General features: G+C 42.2%; 1 protein-coding gene and 1 long non-coding RNA gene across 2 annotated transcripts; both read left to right on the forward strand.

The window, feature by feature from the left end:
• The first annotated feature begins 255 nt into the window (after positions 1–255).
• Positions 256–1,559, forward strand: LOC133401566 (uncharacterized). Its single transcript, XR_009768429.1, has 2 exons — positions 256–1,331; positions 1,410–1,559. It is a non-coding gene; the product is annotated as an uncharacterized LOC133401566 (long non-coding RNA).
• A 6,882-nt stretch (positions 1,560–8,441) lies between these two features.
• nes (nestin) lies at positions 8,442–19,936 on the forward strand. Its single transcript, XM_061675474.1, is given in 5 exon segments — positions 8,442–9,230; positions 9,232–9,289; positions 10,088–10,212; positions 11,682–11,758; positions 12,753–19,936. Coding segments are annotated over 5 exon segments (6,060 nt in total). The 5' UTR covers positions 8,442–8,484; the 3' UTR covers positions 17,807–19,936.
• Positions 19,937–23,330: the final 3,394 nt, after the last annotated feature.

Genomic DNA, 23,330 nt, shown 5'->3' on the forward strand with positions numbered 1-23,330 from the left:
GAAATATTGAACATGTGCATTCAAAAGCTTAGAGAATGTCAAATTTAAGTTGACCTGTAAAGGTTATAGTGCATTTTAGGTTCATCCTTAAAAAAGGACCCAGAAGCCAAATATCCCGAACTTTGTGTGATACCACGGAGATGTATTATCGCGGTTCGGTAGCTACCTCGGTTTTAACTTCTTGATTCAGTCCACTTTGGGTACAGTAAGGGAACAAAAGGCAAAACAAACTGCTTTATTGTTTGTGTCAATAGGAGCAATTTATTGACACAGCATAAAAGGAAACATCAACAGCTTAAATCTTTTCTTTTTAGGTGAGTTCAACCTCAATAGTTTTGTCTTCTCTTTAGGAAACGAACGATGCAGATGAATGCATCAGTTACAATAGGAATTATTATGCGTGTTTATTATTGTTTAGGAAGTTATGTGAAAGTTTTTGTTTGAAAATGTCCAGAATTCCAAGAGGGTGGGTGGGTGCTGCTGCGCTGAGGGCTGTGGGCCCAATTTATAGCGATAATGGCATCTTCTTGCAGATCCACTGCTGTCTTTCGGAGCATTCAACCGCCTTCAGCTTTTCTTTGGTCACAGAGATGGCGCAAAGTCCGTTGCAGACTTGACACTGCGGTATCCAGGACCTGAGGGTGCAGCACAAGCAAAGGTCACACAAACGGGGACTTTGGGCTTGGTTGACATGCTTGAGGGAGCTTCTGTTTGTTTGTCTGTTTGTTTGTTTGTTTGTTTAAACTTGGGCAGTGGTGGGAAGTAACCAGGAATCTGTACTTTACTTGAGTCTTTATTTTACTGACACTCGAACGCAGATATTGCAAGCTGTCGATTCTATTAGCAAAGCTATAATGTATATAAACATAGTAGCTGAATTGAAAATGAAAAGAAGAAGGTCAGCAGAATACTGTAAATTTAATTTTGAGGGAAAAAAAATGTTTCCCTGCATTTTCAAGTAAATTTACACCCACAACAACAGTGTTTAAAAATGAATTTAAAAGGATGTTTTCAAATCTTAAAAAAAAAAAAAGATTGAAATGTAAATATATTTTAAATAATTGGAAATTGTAAATATGTAATGTACTGCCCTGCAGTTCGGCTATTGGAGCCTGAGGGGCGCTTCTCGGTCCTCTCTCTCCGTCCTCTCTCTCTCTCTCTCTCTCTCTCTCTCTCTCTCTCTCTCTCTCTCTCTCTCTCTCGCTCTCTCTCCCCCCTCCCTGCCCCCCCTGTTTTCAGCACCTGTCTTCAGTCAGCCTCATCACCACCGGTGTATATAAGCCTGCCTGTTCCCGGAAATCCTCGCCTAAGTATTGCAGCCTCTCCGAGCGGTACCACGGCCCACCTTACTCAAGTCAGCCACTTAACTCCTCGTTCCCTTGTTAACTCTTGTGTCTCCTCGTTCTCAGTGCTCCCCTGTGTTCCTGACCCACGTCAATCCTGCTACCAAGCCGCCTGTTCTGTCCGCCGCCTGCCAACACATCCAGGACCACCTCCATAACCTTTCCTCAATAAATTGTTCATTATGCATCTGCCTATACATCAAAAGGAAAAATAAGGTTCAAGTTAAAACGTACTACATTAGTAAAGTGAATTGGTTGAATTGTATAGACAAAAAGTGCTATACAAATAAAGTTTGTTTGATTGATTGGCTGATCGGAACGCATTGATTTTGAAGGCATAAAAGTCGCTTTCTGTTCTCAGTATGAACACTTTAATTAATAAAAGAGATAAACTATTTTGTTTTGCCAAGTTATCAAAGCGGTTATTATGCACAATTGACAGGAAAAAACTTTTACTTTTGCACTGAAGCACATTTCAGAGTCTGTACTTTCTGACTTTTACTGGAGTTGAATCAGTACTTGTACTGATACCAGTCTATTATTTTTTTGAGACAAGTGTCTGTACTTCTACTGAAGTACTGAGTGTGAGTACATTTGCCAGCTCTGCTCCAGGTTCAGCTCGCTGCCATCGAGCCACTTCCATCGTCCGGCTTCCGCTTTCAGGCCGAGCCAGTAGCCAAAGGTGCCTTGGCTGCCCCAGCTGTTGTGTTGGATGTAACTCTGTGAATAAGATTATTGACAGAATGAAACTGGTAGCCATTTTCAATAATATCAATCCATTTTGAAGCAATCTGTAAATAACGTAGTTGCTCTGGGAACGTCCCTTTTACATCGCCAAAATCGATATGCCGCCATGTCTTGGTGTGACGTCAGCGACAGAACTGGAGACCAAATTCGCTGCATAGCTGGTGCGGACAAAGGAATGTACTATAATATAACGCGGCAGTATTTCGTCTTATTTTATATATCGTCGCCGTCAGATGGAATCCAAAATGACAACTATTAACACATTCACTGCCATTGACGGCTTTAGACGTCAAATATCCATGTTAACTGGGAAGGCTGGCAGTGAATGAGTTAAGGAAAACAAAAAACAAAAACAAACAAACGTCATCTTGCTTGAGTTTCCCAACACGGCTTTATTCAAGTTGGTATTATACCTGATATTGCAATCATAATACCGTTCCACTCTCACATCAGCACCCCAAAAATTATGCTCAATTGCTAATTTAATATGCTAAAAAGAATTGCTTATTTGTTACACTGTCATTGATTAAAATGGTACGGAGACGGCGCCGGGGACGTCCGCCACGGTCACACGACGCCACCGACCGTACAAAAAGCCTTTAACTTCACAAAAGCAAACGGCTGTGTGACGTCATCTTAATTTCTTTACCTTCAGTTTAATGACGTCATAACTGTATGTTTTTCTAAATTGTAATATTATAGAGTGCTATTTTTCTTATTGAAAAACACATGACAAGCATTTTTTTGGGGGGGGGGGGGGGGCTGGAATGGATAATTGGCATTTCCATTCAATCCAATGGGGAAAGATGATTTGAGATACGAAAGTTTTGAGTTCACACAAGAAATTGAGTTCACTCAACAAATTAAAATTGTATGTCAAGGCACCACTGTATTTTAGTATGTACTGTATGTGTTTTGGTTTACATTTCTCGCTGGATAATTTATCTTCAGCAATGGTAAAAGGGTAGAATTTAAATGTTATTTTGCTTCCTACTCCTAGTAACCAGTGTTTCAGCATTGGATAACATTTATATTGTAATTATTCTTCTTCTTTGTTTTTGTATTGCCTGTTCAAAATAAACCTTCAGTCAATCCAATGTTCAATCAGTTGAATGTGAAGAAACACAGATAACACACATGTAGTTTTCTGTACCATTTCTCTGGCGTTTTCCACAACCACCAGTTGGGAATTATTTTCACTGCATTCCCGATATGCCTCTTCCCAAGTTTTCAGGTAAGGGCTGTCCGCATTGTTGATGAGATAGCAGCGGGACTCAAAGTATAACCAACCATTTTCACAGGCATTGCACGTCCGGTTCGATCCTGAAATCACCAACACATGCTTTGAAACTGTTATGTTGTGCGTCAAATTGGGATGTTTTAAAGTTCAACCCTTTTGCTGGCTTTAATGGTCAACGCGAGTCACTGTACATATAATCATCCAACAATATTTAAAAAAAAAAAGGATACCAGGCAAGTTGAGTTTTTTATATTTGTTTTAAAGAGAAGGAAAAATAACTTTAATTCTGTTTTTTTTAATATTTTGTTCTGTATGGTGACCTGCATTTTCTAAATATTTGTAAAAATATAAAAATAATTACTATTTGAAAATATTTTAATAAATAAATAATGCAAATATACGTGTTTGATTTTTTTATATTATATTTTGAAACATAAAAACTAAATTGGAAAATAAAAAGGCCAGCAAAAGTTTTTAAAAAATGTCTTGTTTTCTAGATTTCAAACAGTGAATTAGACTCACAACATTGAGAGGTAAATCAAATTAAATACATTTTCATTTCAAAAACACTTCTTGAATACACGCACAACAATTGTTTTTACAGTAGAATGATTGGCGATTATCAACAGTAAATCAAAATTGTATTCAATTTAAGAAAAATAGTTTTATTGATTGTATAATGTCAATATACATGTTTAATTTTTTAAATTCCTTTTATGAAATGAACAAATGAAAATGCAAAATCAATACCGCCAACAAATTTAAGTTAATCAAAATAAAAAAATAAAAAAAGTATTTTTCTTGATTGCAATTGTTGAATTGGACCTGCAACATGACAAGACCCCTAATATATAAGTACAGTAAAATATAATACAATTTAATTTCAACCATACAGTTTACATACAACAACAAACGCTGTAAGGGCAATTCATGATCAGCAATTGTAAGTATAACTTTTTTTAATCAAAAAATAAAAGGAAACTAAGCCCAGCAGAATAAATGTAATAGAAACAAATGTAAATGGTATTTTTCTATATTTTCAAACAATACAATCTGAATACAACGGTAGGGTTAAAAATAAATTGACTCCAATATAATTCAAATTTTTTTTTCAAAAGAGAAAAAACTAAATGTAAAAATATTTTAACTAACTGGATAACTTAAATATGCATGTTATATATTTTGAAATTATGTTGAAAAGTCAGAATTTTATCAAAACTTGTAACAGTCCGTCTAATATTTTATTACATTTTTAAAATCATGTTTCATCTTTATAAACAGGAAATTAATAAGGCTTAAGTTTAATATTGTGTATTCCTATTATTTTACAAATTTTATTTTTGTTTTTTTTCAAACTTTGACCCATACCACGTTTACGGTATTGCTTGACGGTAACGTACCGTCTTCTTTCCGAGGACAGTAATTGTCGAGGGTCCACTGAGCCCGACTGAGGTTGAATTTGTTGAAGTCGTTTTGCCGGGCCTGCAGATTTTATCGCGTTAAGGTCCTCATCTCGCTCTCCAGCGCTAAGATCTGCATCCTCAGTTGCTCCGTCTGAGCCGTCAGGTTCTTGCTTTCCGACATCAGATTGTCGTTTTCCAACTCCAGTTTTGTGACTCTGCTCTCTGGGATGGGACAGGCTTGCGTCAGATCACATTGACACCGGCTAAAAAAAAAGTCAGCAATTGGGAGTTTTTGGGCCCTGATGGCCTCACTAATTACGATGAGGATCCTGAAATTGCTTTGTTTGCTTTTTTGTTATGATTTTTAGTCCACTTTGATGGCTTTTACATTACTCATTTAAAGGCGTGTTCACCTGGTGAAAATTTACATTTTGCATTTGCATTTTGACACTGACAAATTGGCTTAGTAGCCTTGGAATTCATGGAAAATTCAGCGCCTGAAGACAGTTTCACATAGCAATGTGAAATTTGAAAGACATGTCTAGCGTGGGTAGACCTACAAAATAGTCTCAAGAAGTCATGCCTGAACGCGCACAGGAAATCCACCATTTTTCTTTGTTTTTTTTGAAGTGGACATTTTCGGGTCTTTTTCCAAGGGTCCTTCAAAGACAATCTTGTCCGAGAGATTTTCTCCAACTGCTACCAAATTTGAAGCATGTTTCCTAAACAGATGAATGAAAGTAAATTGCAAAATATTTGCGTTTTCATCTTAATGTGCGGGCGCAGTATGATGGCAAATTTAGTTGATTCTGGGTAAAGCATCATGGAATGTTTTTAGAAAATTCAGCCCCAGTTTAAATTAGCAGCATGCAGTTTGTGTCGGCATGTCTATTATGAGTACATGCACAAAAAAATCTCAAGAAGCCATGCCCGAAAAGACACAGGGAGTAAATGGCCGCATTTTGGTTTGAAGCGGACATTTTAGTGCTCATTTTCAGGGATCCGTCCAAGACAATCTTGACAATCTCCAATAAAGACACAATTGTCTAATTTTGACGGATTGCAATCAAATTTGAAGCATGTATACGAGACAGATCTGCAACTCTAAAAACAGCAAAGTTTCATAACTCACCATAAAACACAAAACTGAGCTCAGCAAGGTTAGAGCTTGATTCAGTGGCGCTCCCGACTAGCAGAATTGTGTAGAAGCAGTAACTCACGGTATAGAAAAACGGCCACGGCAGTGAGTAGTAGAGTGATGCAGAGATGCACAGCACAACATGCCAAACGTTGAGAGTGACGACGACGTCCGCCAGCTATGCTCTCCGCCACCAGCTTGGCCGAGTCATCGTTGTTGTTCTGCTGCTCTCTGCTGGAACGCTGCTCTGCATTAATTATAATTTTGAAGCTGTGTTACACTAATGCAGAACACTTCCCACGAAGTGTTTTCCTTAATTTCACCTACCCTTTTCCACACTGACCTCGCCGTACAGTGTTTCTTCGTCCGTCTTTGCTTGAAAGACACAATTAAAGTATAAAAGCTTTGTGGGCAAGCGGTGAGGAACAAACGTCTGCAGGTGGGAGTGCGTGAGGCAGACAAGCAGAGGAAGAAGCTTTGCGAGTGGAGCAAGTGGGTGGTGTGTGAGTCAGGAAAGCGGTGAGGCAGAAAGCTTTGCCAGTGGATGGAGTGAGATTAGTGAGTGGGGCAAGAGGGTGTGCGTGCGAGGCAGGCAAGAGGTGAGGGTTCAGGATCTTGAAAATGCTTTCAATTTATAAATATTTTCTTGTTTTTCATTTTCAGGCATTTTCATGCCTTTTGCTTAGAAGCATTTTGTTTGTAAACGGAAACTTTATTGAACATAACATCATTGAAATCTTGTGTTTATGAAAAATAATACACATAGGTGCATTTGTATTGAAAGCTTGTAATGACTGGTCAATGGATGATTTCTTTAACTCCACAGTGAGCAAAGCTGTAATGATAACTACAAATATACAATAAAATAACTCTTCAACAGTCACTCCTACATTTAAATTAAATCAACGTTATTGCAGTATAAAGTTAACTTTTACAAAGGTGGAAATGAGTTAAAGCTACGGTACCTCTGGATGGTGACGACTTGTCACTTCTGAAGACCACCGAGGCGTAGTTGACGTCCGGCTCCTGCGCCATGGCTACACCAAATGTACATTAAAAAAAGAAAGAAGAACAAAGCATAAGGAGAAGTTGTGTGGTCTTTTTTGCCATCATGCTTGCGACATCGACTTCTTCTTTCCAGCTCACTTCACCTATGAAAATAAAAAGAGTGAAGAAGTGAACATGCAGTAATGACAGCAGAGGTTGTTGTTTGCAGATGTATGCAATATTAAATGTAATAGTTCACTGACATGCTGTACCTCGAGCTTTGTTAGCATTATTTGGGGTGTCTTTGAGACAACTAAGAGCTGCTTATATTTTTGTGTGCCCTTATTTGGCTACATGGGAGTGAAAATATTGGAAATAAGAGAGGACAGGACAGGAGCAGTACACCCTGTGAAAAAGGGATGCAATGAGTCACAAATAGGACAGGATGGAACAGGGACAGGACAGGGCAGTACTGGACAGGACAGGAAAGGAAGTGCAACAACAGCACAGTAGCAACCAGTACTACACCATGTAAAGAACAGCCGTGACGGACACAAATAGGACAGCATGGTAGCGGTGAACCAGGCAGTACTACACCCTGTAAGGAAGCGATCGGACAAGTAGGAAAGAGAACAGGACATAAGAGGACAGCAAAGTAGGAGTGAGTCAGGAAGTGCTACACTGTGTAAAGAATGACTAGCAAATAGGACAGGTTGGGTAAGAACAGGACAAGCTAGGAGTGGTGTACTCTGTAGTGCTACACCCTGTAAGGGGCGCGATGACTATCAAATAACACAGCATGGGACAAGACTGTACCTGTGAGTCAGGAATTGAGCGATGAAATGAATAAAAAATAGAACAGGACAAGACAGGAGCAGTGAACCGGGCAGTGCTATGCTCTAAGGGTGAGACGCAACCCGTAGCAAATAGTACAGGATGGGAAAGGACAGAATAGTACAGGACAGTAGAAGTCAATCAGGCAGTAAGATAGAAAATAAGACAGGATGGTATGGCGCAGGACAAGACAAGACAGGAGCAGCGAGTTAGAATGTGCTACACTGTGATGAAGGAACATGACGACAAGCATGAAATAGGACAGAATTGGACAGGGCAGGACAAGACAGGACAGTAGGAGTGAGCCAGACAAGTAGAAAATAGCGCAGGACGGGACCGGAAAGGACAAGACAAGACAGGAGCAGTGAGACAGGCAGCACTACACCTAGTGAGGAAGTAGCAAAGAGTACAATGCGGACAGGACAAGACAGGACAGGAATAAAGAGTTTGAATTCAAATAAGAGGACAGTCCAAAAAAATAAAATGTCCGGAGTTGCTGTGCAGCTGGCACAACGAGGACCCAAAAAAAACAAAAACTATACTGGGTCATAGCAGTGAAAGAGTTAACTTGAGAGATGACTTCACCCCCCCCCCCCCCCTCGCCCACGACCCCCAACACCCCACTGACCAAAGCCCCTCTGTCCAATCCTCCTTCTCCATCCTCTAGTCTCCTCCCTCCACACACACACACCCTCCTCTTTCCCCCCTTCATTAGCTCCCCTGGTCTCACAGCAGCCTCACTTGTCAAGTCCTTCCCGAGCTTCCACCTCTTCTTTCACTTCCATCCCTCCTATGATGGATCTGCACATCCCCGCACACTCCCGCCACGTGGCCCAAGAGAAGCACCAGATGCTAGACCTCAACCGCCGCCTGCAGAGCTACCTGGGCCGGGTCAAGCTCCTGGAGGAGGAGAACACGCTTTTGGCCCAAGAGATCCAAACTCTGCGGTATGGCCACCGCGGAGCCTCCGTGAGGGAGAAGAGCTTGAAGGAAGATCTCCATCGGGCCAGAGCGGAGCTGGACGAGGTCTGGAGGGAGCGGGTCTACGCCCAGATGGAGGTCTGCAGGATGAGCAACGAAATGCGGATGGTGGAGCGGACCTGGCAGAAGGAGGCTCAGGAGCAAGTGGAGGTCAGGGCGAAGATAGAGGTGAGCAGGAAGGAGTTGGAGAAGGAGCACGGGGCTCAGAGGTGGCTCAGCGAGAGAATCAGCCAGCTGGAGCAGGAAATGGAGCACCTGGTTCGGAACCACGAGGAAGACGTGGCCCACTTGGAGGTTACGCTGAGCCATTCGGCACCACCGTGTTTCACTCCGACACCGGACTTGTTTCAACTGGAGCAGGAGCTCTGCCAGCGGGCCTCCAGGGCATGGCAGGAGACGGCGGAAGCCTACCAGGGACAGCTAGACCAATTGGAGGAGAGCCTGAAGGAGACCGGAGCCCGTTTGTGTGAGACGGAGCGCCACAAGAATAAGTACCAGGCCCAGCTATGGGCCCTGGAGAGAGAGAGGATCTCTGAAGGGGATGTTAAGAAACAACTGGAGGAAACAGGCGGTGCAGCAGAGGGAAGAACACAGACAGCAGATAAACACACTTCAGGTAAAGCAAGCATAATCATCAGCATGTTGTAACATTAGCGTCAATCAAACGGGAGCATTTGGAAAGAACTGAACTTGAGGGTTATTTAAAGCTACAGGCAGTAAAACGTATAATACAAAAACCCTGCGCTCAGGACCAGCAAGAATTTTTTTTGTCCAATCAGATTTCAGTCTTTATGTGTTGCCTGTAAATCTAGTTTACCCGGACCTTCAAAATGAGTAGTGATGGCCAATGTTCCTTCACCTTTAATGTATACTGGGATGTTTTTTTTGTTTTTTTTTAATGCACTCAGATTTCAAATTCATCCTCCCAGGACGAGCAAGCTGGCCCACAATAACATCAGCATGTTCCCATCCTCTGATTGGTTGGTCAGAGCAAAACATTAACAACCAATTTCAACTAGAATTTAATCTGTAGCGATCTGCACACAATAATACCTTTAATAATCAACATCGCGGTCAGTATGATGTATTTTATTTTAAGAGGTTGATTAAGTCTGTTCAGTCCCCACTGCAACAAATGAACTGCCCGCCACTCGCACCCACATACATAGCATCAGCTGCTAAGTTTATACTTTCTGTCTATGAGAAGTGGGCAGAGTGTCCTATTGTGAGAAGTTGTGAGTCATTCCCAGCTGTCGTCTTCCTCTTCAGTGGTTCCTTTCTGGCCTCTCAAGAAGCCCAACAAACAATCACACTTTGTTCTGCACGACTCCTGAGTGTCTGACAAGTGACCAGCAGGAATAACGTAACCAAATTAAAGCACTTTTAACCTTGTCACTTCCTTTGTTGTGCACAGGAGCACTGGGAGGGGCTAGAGAAGGAGAAGCAGCAACTGGGCCAGCAGTTTGACCTTCTGGTGAAGGAGAACCGAGGCCTGCTCCAGCAGAAGATGTCTCTGGGCCTAGAGGTGGTCACCTACAGGTAAAAGGAAAAAAAAACACACAAAATACACTAACCTCTCCAACACAATCAACCTCCGATTTGTTATGCACGATTTTCGTGCAAGCGCAAGGCTCGCTGCGAGTGTTTGAAAATTTGGCAGATAGGTCTGCGTCAAGCTGGGCGTTACAGTGCGGCGAGGGTGAGTCTTTTGAGATGCGTCTGACCGAGTGATAATTTGGTGGCAGAAAGTCAGTGTAAAATAAAAAAAGTCACGTGTAAGGCAGGCTAGACCGCTGGTCTAACACGGTTTGGGTGAATTTGCTTGTGTCTTGATGTACCAACAGAACGACCTCATCTGCAAAAAGCAGAGAAGCAATACTGAGCACCTCAACACCTTGGCTGCGCTGAGAAATTCTGTCCATAAAAGTTCGGACCGGGTGACAAAGTGAAGCCTAATCTCTCAACCAAGTTTGGTGTCCCTCATCAACAATACAATGAATAAGCTAGATCACTTTCAGCAGAGGGGATTTGTCTTGTTCTCTGTGCCAGACGATGTCCCCTGCAATAGAAATGACATATGAATCATAACCGACCGTGTGATCAAGTGTGATCGAGTCGCTCCAATCCAAACTGGATCATCTCCAGCCAAACAACATTCTAGGTTGCAGCTGTTTGGGCTTCAAGAGTCATGTCCTTCAACCAGCACCAGCCTGAGTTGTCCTGCTGGAATCGCTGACTTCAGTCCGTTGTGGAGCACTAAAGCCCAGCCCCTGCAGGATGTATTGACCCACACTGCTCATACATTTATGAGCTGTGGGATTCTAGAATAACAGCAAGGAGGGAACACATGACATGAACACTATTAACTAATCAGTCCATCTAGTATTACTACAGTAAACTATGACTCTATCATCAGACTTTTTTTTTTTTTTTTTTTTAGCTCCTTCAACATCCTGATACAGTTGGCACACACCCTCAAAAAAAAGGCCATGTAAGAAACTCTCGAAGCCCATTTTAGAGCCTTTTATGTCTTAACTCATGCAAACAAGAACAAAATGTGACAAAATAGGTCATGCTTATTTTATTTAAACTTTTATTTTGTGAATAAAATATAAATATAACCTGTGAAAACACAGCATAAATGTGTACTATAGTATATATCTATTTAGTGACTTTCTTTATTTTTAAACATGCAGACAAAAAATAAAAAGAAACACAAATTAAAATATTTATTATACCACTGTTAACCTTGTGCACCTGCTTAGAGGGCTTGAACGCACCGTAGTTTGGGAATCCCTGCAATAGAGGGTGACCAACATTAATTAGTGCAGCTGGGTCTGCTAATAATATTGCCAGTCATCGTGGGTGTGCGTGCGCGTGTGTGTGCCCCATCAATAGGGGGGGGGGGGGGGGGGGTTCCTTCATTACCATAACAACAACGAATGGGCACTCTCATGTTTCGCTGCTTGTGCCCGAGCTGAGCGCCTTCTTTCTTGCCATCTTGACAGAGCTTTGCTGGATGGCGAGAGCCTGCGACGGGACGATCTCGCTCTACCGAAAGAGTCCAGAAACATTTCACTTAAAGGTACACATACAAGGATGTCATTGCCTCCATGTTTACAGCAGCCACTCCTTCTGTAGTATTTTCATAAAAGTAACATTGTGTTACAAGACTACTGTACTCTCGGTTCATCTTTAGTTTCATTTCATGGACATTCATTTACTTCCCAGCAAAATTAACCCGCAAGCATATGCAGCAAATCCAAATAACTGCTTGGAACATTTTCCCTTGTCATTTGTTACTGGGCAAAATTGATTTTTAATGAGGAATAGAAATCTATCAGTGACACTTGTTATTCTGTTTCCATGGCAAATTGGAGCAGAGGACTCAACTGTCCTTTTAATGAGGGAAAGGACAAGGATAGACGGCTCAACAGGAGGTTATAAAGACACCAAGTAAAGAAAGTACAACAATAGGAAATACGAGAATATGTTAATTTAAACACAAATCACTTTAAAATGAAACCCCAGAAAGTTATTATTTATGTATGTTTATTTTGATAACCTTTTCCTTGTCGTTGATTGGCCGGGACAAGCCACAGGGTCGTGTTATAGTATGGCATCCATTTTGACTTCATTATTTGGTACATTTAATTAATTAAAGTGCTCAATAAAAGGCCTACATGACAATTAAATCACTAGTCTTGTGGCCCCAAAAGCAAAATAGTCACTAATATTATATCAATGTAACTAATAACCCTGCACTTTGAGTCCCACCATTTTGTAATGATTTTATTCAAATTGGGGATGGGTGTGGGTGCGGGGGGGTTGTTTGTAATCCAAGAAGCAGCAGAGGACATACCCAAAGCACAAAGCGCCACAAGCTTCTGGCTTTCCCGTAAGAAAGGAAATGGCGATCAATAGCGTCCATTAGCGTGCGGCCTCCGTGGAGGATATGGCTTTTAACAATGGTTCCCCTGCGTGGAGCAGAGCCAGAAAGCACGTGAGACAAATACGTCTAAGTTGTAAGAAGGGCATATTTTTAGTAGTCGTATATTGATACATCTTCTCCCCCACAGATGCGCCTGTGAAGCCTTTACGAGCGAATTACCAACTACCTGCTCACTCTAAGACCCTCACGTCAGTCTGGAGACCACCTATAACTTCAACGACGCCCTTGAGGAGCAAGCCCATAACTGTCAGCCAGGCTCAGAAGGATGAACATACAACAATGCGAGTCGCCAAACAAGAAAGTCTGTATCCCAAAATACTGCATAATGGAGCCATGGAAGAGTTCAGAGCGCAGGAGGTGGATGAAAAAGTGATTTACGCAGAGCCTCTATCGTCTCCGGGTGAGGAGGAACGTGAGGAACGCCCTGCTGAATGTACAGATGGTGGTAAAGTGGAGGAACATGGTAGGAGAAGTGAGGAAAAAGCAACTGCCAGCTTTCAACTCGAGTCGGCAGCTCCGCCACTCACTAAGGATATCACTCATTACAAATCAGGAACCCAGGAACGGAAAACCGAAATTCTGGAAGTGACAGAAGAGACCTTCAGTTCCTTGACAAGTGTTCCAGTTGAGGCATGGATGGAGGAAAATATGCAAGAGGAAAAAGCAGCTGACGGTTTTCAGCTCCGGTCAGGAGCTTCACTACTCACTAAGGAAATTAGCAACCACCAATCAAACACTCAGGAACTGACACCGGACATTCTGGGAATGACAGAGAAGACCATCAGTTCCTCGGTTGTTGACTGCTATCAGGAGCAGTCAACATGTCTTCCGGTAGAGGATAAAGCAGCCGCCGGCTTTCAGCTACAGTTGGAAGCAATGCCACTCACTGAGATGATCACGCAGCACCAATCAAACAGTCAGGAACTGAAATCAGAACTTCTGGGGATGACAGAGGATACCTTCAGTTCCTCGCCAAGTGTTCCGGTTGAGGTGCGTATGGAGGAAGATGAGCAGGAGGAAAAGTCAAGTTCTGGAACGGAAGCATTACTGCAAGACACCCCGGAACCCAGCCGTCTGTTTTCCCAGTGTGAGTTCTACCCAGTGGACACTACTGAGATCAGTCAGGAAATAATCTACTCCACCTTGGGAACGACTGTGATGGAAGGAGTGGACGTGCTGTATCCAGATGGAGAAGAGATGGACACCTGGGACAGTGTGATTGATAAGAAGGTCCATGTTGAGTCAAGTGAACCCAAACAAGAAGCGAAAAGACAGTATGCAGAACCAGAGGAGGACATCTCAATAAGAAGGTCTGAGCCAAGCCGAGAGGAAATGAAGAAGCAAAAAGATGAGATTCAGCTTCAACGTGAAGAGCGTTTGCCACATCCTGATGACAACGATGAGGATGAGGACTCCCAAAACGTCTCTGTGTCGTGGAGGACCGAGCTGGAGAGCGACAGCTACGCTCAGGAGAACACGCTGGCTGACACACGTCCGCTCATCAGGTACACCAGCGACGAGATGGACGCCAGCACACAAGCGTCCCATGTGGATGAGAGCGAGTCCAGTGATGGTGAGCAAGACGGGAAGATTAGAGAGTTGGGTGGAACTGCCTGGAGTGAGAGCACAAACAAAAACTTTGGAACCATGGAGGATCTTTGTGAGGATGTTGAAGAAGAGGTGGTAGAATATGATCTGGAATATTCTCACACCGACCTGGAAGCTTCTGGACTGGAAAAAGAAACCTCGAAAGTCAGTGAGGACAATTTGAATAAAGAAGTTGCTGCAGATGTGGATAATGTGGAGCTTGAGACTGACCGACTTGTGGAGCAGGAATTGGAGAACCTATCCACCGACAGATACGCTTTCCACTTTGCTCAAGCGCTGGCCGATGAGAGCCATGTGGTGCTTCCTGAGGATGAGGATCATGGAATGATGACCATGGAACAAGAAATCGTCATGGAATCCGACGTACAAGTCACACGCAAACTGGAGCTTAGGGACACCAGGCAGCTTCAGAGGTGGCAGGAGTTGCAGGAGGAGATGAAGATTAAAGAAGAAGCCCTCACGGAATATAATGTCCAAGTGGAACGTGAACAGAACCGAAGGAGTTCCGCACAGCCTCAGTGGGACTCTTTGGATAATGATGCCAAGGAAAAGGTGGAAGAGAAGGAGGTCCAAGATGGAATAATGATGAGGGAACAAGAAGTAATCACAGAATCTGATGTCCAAGTGGAATGCAAGTTGGACTTAATGGATTCTGTGCAGCCTCAGAGGTGGCAGGAGGTGGAAGAGGAGGAGGTGGTCCTGGATGGAATGATGAAGATGGAAGAAGTCATCACAGAATCTGATGTCCAAGTGGAATGTGACCAGAACATTAGAGATTCCATGCAGCCTCAGTTCTACTCTCAGGCTCATGACGCCAAAGAAAAGGTGGAAGAGGAGGAGGTCCAAGATAGAATAATTAATATGGAAGAAGAAGTCCTCACAGAATCTCATGTCCAAGTGGAACGTGATCTTGATTTTAAAGATTCCATGCAGCTTCAGTTGGACTATCAGGCTCGTTATACCAAAGAAAATGCAGAAGAAAAGGAGATCCAAGATGCAATCATTACCATGGATCAAGAAATCATCACAGAATCGGGCATCCAAGTGGAACGTGAGCTGTACCGCAGGGATTTGGCTACGCCTCAGTTAGACACTGTGGACGATGAGGAGAAGGTCCTGGATGAAATAATAACTATGGAACAAGAAGAGGGCGACAAGGGGAAATTGCCATCCGGCAGGGATACTTATCTACATGGAGAAGACAATATGGACCTTGGCGATTCCATCGTGTCTCAATTGGACATTACGGATGATGAGGAGTTGGAAAAGATGGAAGAGAAGGAGGCCCAGGATAGAGTGATGAAAATTGAAGAAATCATCACAAAATCTGATGTCCAAGTGGAACGTGAACAGGACCTTATGGATTCCATGCAGCCTCAGTTGGACACCCAGGCTCGTGATGCCAAAGAAAAGGTGGAAGAGGAGGAGCTCCAAAATGCAATAATGACCATGAAACAAGAAGTCATCACAGAATCGGGCATCCAAGTGGAACGTGACCGGGACCAGAGGGATTTGGCTCCGCCTCAATTAGACACTGTGGATGATGAGGAGAAGGTCCTGGATGAAATAATGACCATGGAACAAGAAGAGGCTGACCAGGGGAAATTGCCATCATGCGTGGATCCTGATCTCCACAGAGAAGACAATCTGGACCTCGGGGATACAATCGTGCCTCAGTTGGACACACTGGCTGATGAGGATATGGAAGAGCAGGAGGTCCATGATGGAATGATAATGACAAAAAAAGAAGAGGCCAGTAGAGTGATTTTTCCATCACACATGGATCCTGATTTCCAAGTAGAAGAAAACCTGGACCTTGGGGATTTTGTGCAGCCTCAGTTGGACACACCAGATGAAGATTTGGAAGAGGTCCAGAATGGAATAAAACAAAAAGAGGAACAGAAAGTGTACATGCTGTCCTGCAGAGAATCTGATGTCCAAGTGGAAAGCAATCTGGACTTGGTGCAGCCTCAAGTGGACTCTCCAGATGATGACTCAGAAGAGATGGAAGAAAAAGAGGTTCAAGATGGAATGTTGACCATGGAGCAAGAAGAGGCTAACAAAGTGAACCTGCCATACATGGATCCTGATGTCCAAGTAGAAGACAATCTCAACCTCGGGGATTGCATCCCGCCTCAATTGGACTCTCCGGATGACTTTGTGGAAGAAGTCAAGGATGAAGTGTTGAAACAAGAAGAAGCAGAGAAACTTTACCTGCTGTCCTGCATGGAATCTGTTGTTCAAGTGGAACGCAATCTGGACTTGGTGCAGCCTCAACTGGACTCTCCAGATGATGACTCAGTGGAAGAGATGGAAGAAAAAGAGGTTGAAGATGGAGTGTTGACCATGGAGCAAGAAGAGGCTGACAAAGTGAACCTGCCATACATGGATCCTGATGTCCAAGTAGAAGACAATCTCAACCTCAGGGATTGCATCCCGCCTCAATTGGACTATCTGGATGACTTTGTGGAGGAGGTCAAGGATGAAATGTCGAAACAAGAAGAAGCAGGGAAACTTTACCTGATGTCCTGCACAGAATCTGTTGTTCAAGTGGAACGCAATCTGGACTTGGTGCAGCCTCAACTGGACTCTCCAGATGATGACTCAGTGGAAGAGATGGAAGAAAAAGAGGTTGAAGATGGAATGTTGACCATGGAGCAAGAAAAGGCTGACAAAGTGAACCTGCCATACATGGATCCTGATGTCCAAGTAGAAGACAATCTCAACCTCAGGGATTGCATCCCGCCTCAATTGGACTCTCCGGATGATTTTATGGAGGAGGTCAAGGATGAAATGTTGAAACAAGAAGAAGCAGAGAAACTTTACCTGCTGTCCTGTATGGAATCTGTTGTTCAAGTGGAATGCAATCTGGACTTGGTGCAGCCTCAACTGGACTCTCCAGATCATGGCTCAGTGGAAGAGATGGAAGAAAGAGAGGTTGAAGATGGAATGTTGACCATGGAGCAAGAAGAGGCTGACAAAGTGAACCTGCCATACATGGATCCTGATGTCCAAGTAGAAGACAATCTCAACTTCAGGGATTTCATCCCGCCTCAATTGGACTGTCCGGATGACTTTGCAGAGGAGGTCAAGGATGAAATGTTGAAAAAAGAAGAAGCAGAGAAACTTTACCTGCTCTCCTGCATGGAATCTGTTGTTCAAGTGGAACGCAATCTGAACTTGCTGCAGCCTCAGCTGGACTCTCCAGATGACGAGGAGAAAGTCCAAGATAAAATAATGACCAAGGAAGAGGAAGTGGCCAACAATGTGAACTTTCCATTCTGTATGGATCCTAATGTCCAAGTGGAAGACAATCTGGACCTCAGGGATTTCGTCCAGCCTAAACTGGACTCTCCAGATGACTATGTGAAGGATTTCCAGTATGTAACGATAAACCAAGAAGATGCCATCAAGATGAATTTACCAGTCTGCATAGATACTGATCTCCAGATTGAAGACAATCTAGGCCTCAGGGATATCGTCCAGCCTCAGTTGGGCTCTCCAGACAAGAAAGATACAGATGATGAGGTGGTTCAGGAGGTCTCAGAAGCTCCAGAGAAAAGGGAGGACTGAGTTTGAGCTCAACGTTTCAATGGTGACGCATTCTGATGAAACCTTTAGTGAGTTTCTCTGTGGGCCCGACGTGCAAGAAGAAGACAAAGAAGAAGAGTGTCTAGAGAAGCCACAGTCTGAATATCAAAACCAAGAAAGTCTCCTCCAACAATATACTTTTTCCGTGACTAGAAGATGTTGCTGGCCATCTGGCAGATGAATGGAATGTCCTGGGGAAGACCAGTGAGGACATTGACATCAGGCATCCAAAAGATCAAAGAGACTCTGTTGTGAGTCATTTTCGTGAGGAAGGAGGCGATGGCGAGAGTTCCTCCACATTTGACGAGGACCCCGTTGAAATCTCCACGGAGAAGTTGCCCGAGGAAACCGTCATCATTGCTATGAAGCACTCATCGTCGGAATTCCACAAAACCAATGGCAAAGACAAGCGGGACTTTTGGGCCTCGTCCTTGGAAGTGGACACTGCTTATAGATCAGACATCCCCACGGTAACGTCCGCGATTCACGACGTGGAGTTCGGCAGCGACCTGGACTGGGGGAAGGCGGTCAACGGGAGTTCTGCACACGAATGCGCCGCTAAGAAGGAGGAGCACGTGACAGGGGTGTCCGTGCATTCCGATGAGTCGGAAGTTGAAGGAGGAGCCTGGTCTTCCGGGGACGAATAGTCCAGTCTACAAGAACGCGGGTGTTTTTGTAAATTGTAGGAATTTAGTCTTTGAAAACATTATCACAGTTGTCTGTCTGGAGTGTCTGCCCATCCATCAAGTTTCAAATCCAACAAAATCAATCTTATATTATCTTAACATTGCTGAAAATAGGTCTGTGAGTGAGACATTCTGAATTTAGCTGTATTGTGAAGCCCCAACTAGGGCTCATTTCCATCATACCACCCCAAACCAAGTTTCTCTGGGGCAGGGCGAGCAGTGGCTCACTTGCATGACACAGGGCCGCCCCCACAAAACAGGCTAATTTCAGCTAGCTGGGGGAAAAAAAGGGGTTGTGTATGTAATTGTTAGTCATTTCGAGGAAAACATGTCACAAACCACCATGTTATTATGACACCTGGAAATTCTTTCAAATTGTGAAAAAGCCCATAATATATCTCCTTTTGTACCCATACTCCAGTACAATACAGTGAACCTCCGCTATAATGTGGTTCATTGATAGTTTTTTATGGGTTTTTACAGTATGCAACAAATTTAAATTGAGAGTTTTGCACCTTCAGTGTAGTACCAGGTTGCGCCACAACATGCTGAGCATCACTGAGCTCTACTGGAAGACACGCAAGCACACTTTGCCTCTTAATTGGAGACCCCCGCCCCCCCCCCCCCCCCCCATTTCTTGACAGCGAGGGGAATAAGTGTAATTTAATAAGTTTTAACACATTTACATCTGTTAAAAGTATGTGGGAGGAGTAAAACTCTACAAACGGGGGTTCACTGCATTAAGGATCAAAGAAGTAAGAACATGCAATGTACGGGGGATAGATGATTAAAATGTATTATTATATATTATGTACCGCTATACAAATTTTAATCACTCGAGGGAATTTGATTTAATAATTTGAATTGACCAAAACGTCTCGAATTTGCAATTTTATGACTATATTAATAAAATTAAGCACGTGGTTATGCTAAAAGTGATGCTACATGCTAAAAAAAAGGCTGCCATGCTAATGATCCACGTTTGTTAAAGGTTTACAATTGTGTCTCTTTCACAAGCAAAAAGCACACTTTTGTATCATAGCATTAGCATATCGTTAGCATCACATGTTACCAGTCTTTATATATATGATCCACTTAGTTGTTACAGCGCCACCTGTTGAACCATTGTTTTAAACCATCCGCACCCTCGTCTTGCCTCGCCACCACCACCACCAACGTGGCAATTTTATGCGTCCAAGTTGTTTGCTGGATGTTTGCCGCGTCTCCTGTTAGCTTCCGCGCTAATCTTAGTCCTTCAAGTGAACCGTTGATCAGCTCTTATTGATCCAATTGAAATGGTCACATTTCACTTCCTGGAAGAGATCAATATGAACGGATCATGCTCATGACTGATTGATTGTCATGTAACCAAAAACTCATGCAGACGGGAAATATTTGTTTTTTGACCAATAAACGTTTTTTTTTTTTTTTTTTTTTTTTTTTTTTGCTTGATTGATTGTTCGATTGATTGGATTGTTTAGTCTTAGGTACTAATAAATAAATCTAATAAATAAACTTGATGACATTTTTGTGTTCTGATGCCTTTTTTATAATCCAATAAATGCCCATGAAGTACTCCAGTTTAAAAAAGAAAAAAAAAAAAATTTTTATGGCCATCTCAGCTCAGATGTTAAAGTTAATGAAAATGTGATTTTTTTAATTTAAAAAAACACATTTTTTTATGGCCATCTCTGCTCAGATGTTAAAGTTTATGAAAATGTGATCAATAAACGGCAACTAATTGTCTTATTTTGTGAGCAGTAAAACACGTCAATAGTTAATTTAAGACAGCTGACTCATTTTTTCAATGTGTATTACTTTTTTTTCTACTCATAAATGAGTCTATAAAACTGGAATTATTAATGTTAACACAGCGAGAGTAAAGGTTTTACAATGCATTTATATAATAATAATAATGTATTATCATATATTATGTATGCAAATTTTAATCCCTCAAGGGAATTTGATATAATAATGTGAATTGACCAAAACATCTCAAATATGCAATTTTATCAATCTATATGACAAAAAATAAATACAATTAAACAAAATTAACTTAAACACAAATTAATCTAAAATATGAAAATAATATTTTTGTATACATTACATTGGTAAAGATTTGTGTAAAAATGAAATTAAAATGTATTTTTAAATCATCTAAGGCACATCTTGTCTGTTTAATGCCATCTAACTGTTGTTTGGAAATGGAATATTTTGGGGTCATTTAGGAAAATAGAAACCAAATTTTAAAAACGGTTTTGATGAGCTTTTATCAGAATCAGAATCATCTTTATTTGCCAAGTATGTCCAAAACACGCAAGGAATTTTGTCTCCGTGCAGCATGGCGAGACAACTACAACTACAGTACAACTATTTTATAGATAAATACATATGTTATATACTGTATATATATTTTTTTGAAGCACTAGTGAGGCAACCCAACATTCCATAAGGGATCAAAAGTCCCAAAAAAGAATAAACAATGCGTGACCTCGCCTCTTTGACTTCCTGCCCCCCCTCCCACGCACACCAAACCACCACTAAAGACCACCATTACCCCCGACTCTTCCTCCTCTTCATCATCATTCATCATCAGTCCAGTTAACAATGGCCGCTAACCTCCTCATTTCCTTCCTTCTCGCTGCCCAAATGTGTCCAATGACAGGAAGGAAAAGGCCCAGTGAATGAATGAGAGAGTTTTCCCTTTTAAATGAACAGTATGTTAATTTAATCCTTTTTTTTAATTTAACATTAAACAACTGAATGAACCATAAACAATACTTAATCATAAATATTCACGTCCTATGTGTTCCCCGTAAATAGTGCAACTTGTGGTGAGATATAAACGGAAACATTGCGGAGGAACACATGCGGACTGAGGATGTTAAAATCCTACCTCGACAGTTTTGCTGCTCCCGAAAAAAATTGTCAAAAATAAATATATAAATAGGAGCGTTCAAATGTTTATCCAATCGATTAGCAAAACAGTACACGGTCACGCTAAATGCTAACGATGCACTTTAAAAAAAAAATATATATATTAAAGTTGTGTCTTTCAAGGTCTAAACCACACTTTTGACTCCTTTGTGTCGTTAGCATTAGCATCATGCTAGCATCACACGTTACGGGTTTCTATATACTATCCACAAAGATAATTCTGAGGTTAGATTCATCCTTAAATTTCACCCCAAAGCCCAATGTCCCCGACATTTTGTGTATGTTGTCAAATGTGTTCAAATGATCATTCTAAAGTGTTGCAAGTCAGACAAAGCAAAATAAATTGATATTCCGTTTGAGCTTTATGGTTTCTTCCGCACAGACGTTTTGAAGTTGCAGTAGGGGACCGATGGTTTCATCATGGAGTGCGACGGTTTTAAAAATAGGCGAGGTTGCGCGGCGGCATGCAACCAGCATTTCGTTTATGTTGGTGACAGCTGCACATGACTCAGCTGAGCCTCCGCAGCGTTCATCCTCCCTCCCGTGACAAATGCTTCACTTCAACGCTTGCTTTAATTTGTATTATTCTTTTTTGAAGCTGTTTGTGATTATTACATCAAAGATACAATCGTCCAAATATTTTCTGCTGTTGTTTTAAGTAAGTGATGATGATATTCAACTCAAAGACGACAGTGGTCAGTCAAGCAACACCATCGAAATCAGCTTAATTCAAAGTGACAGTAGCAATGCTTTTTCTCAAAACAATCATTCAACTTTGAGGCTATGCTTCGCCCACACTAGGTAAAAATAATAAAAAATAATAAAAACATGCTTGGCAATTTAGCGTAACCAATCTGTCTCGGATTCCTATTTCTGATTTGGCCTCATTTGGGCGAATTCCCCAGTAAGAGTTGGACAAAATATGAGCATTGGAGTTGGCCCCAAAGAGCTCTTTCGAACCAAAATCACCGACTTTCTGTTCGATTTCAACCATGGGCCCTTGAGATTTTTGTGTGCGCCCTGTTATGATAAACCTTTCAACCCAATTTCATTTCACCCAGTAAAACTGGTGCTAGGGGGCAAATTGTTTTCAAACTTTTCAGGGGAAGCTGCCGTTGTGGGGTTGTTGTGGACACATTATTTTGAGACCAGGACACGCAATTACACATGCTTCTTTGAGGCGTATAGACAATCGCCCCAAACACGATGGTGGCCGACGGCATGAGAGGAAGGAGACTCGTGTCTGAGTGGGCGAGGTTTTAACCAAATTAACGTGTGTGTCAGTGCGTGTTTCTGCGTGAATGTGTGTGTGTGTGTGTGTGTGTGGGAGCAGATGTCCACTGTCATCTAATCAGTATGTGGAAAATTGAATTAGTAAGATGTAAGGGCCGCGCAACACACACACACACAAAACTACAATCATGATATGGTGCCCTTTTAGCATTCCCCCCCCCCCCCAGCATTTTAATGCTAAAAAGCAGCTTGACGTGAATGTTTCCATCAAAAAGGAGGAGGACAAAAAAAAAAAACAAGATGGGGGCAGCAGCTGCGTGTGATTCCATTGAAATGAGTTTCAAGACAAACCTGCTGTCTGCTGGTGTGTGTGCGCGCGCGCGACGTCAAGCAGGCAGCTGACACAAGCAGATGACACCCACCCAACAACCTCAGTGGTGGGGGGTAAGCAAGTACAAATACGTTGCTATTGTCCTTAATTGGATTTCAAGTGACTGTACTTGACTTTTTTAAATTATATTTTTTTTGGATGGCTTTTTACCTTAACTCCTTACATGTGAAACTGAAGCTGTACTTCCAATTCCTTACTTTCTCAAAATAGCTAAATCGTTACCATAAATATTATGTATACAAATAAGGTGTATTTCTTT

Source organism: Phycodurus eques, chromosome 4 (genome assembly GCF_024500275.1).
Source record: "Phycodurus eques isolate BA_2022a chromosome 4, UOR_Pequ_1.1, whole genome shotgun sequence".
Classification (NCBI taxonomy): domain Eukaryota; kingdom Metazoa; phylum Chordata; class Actinopteri; order Syngnathiformes; family Syngnathidae; genus Phycodurus; species Phycodurus eques.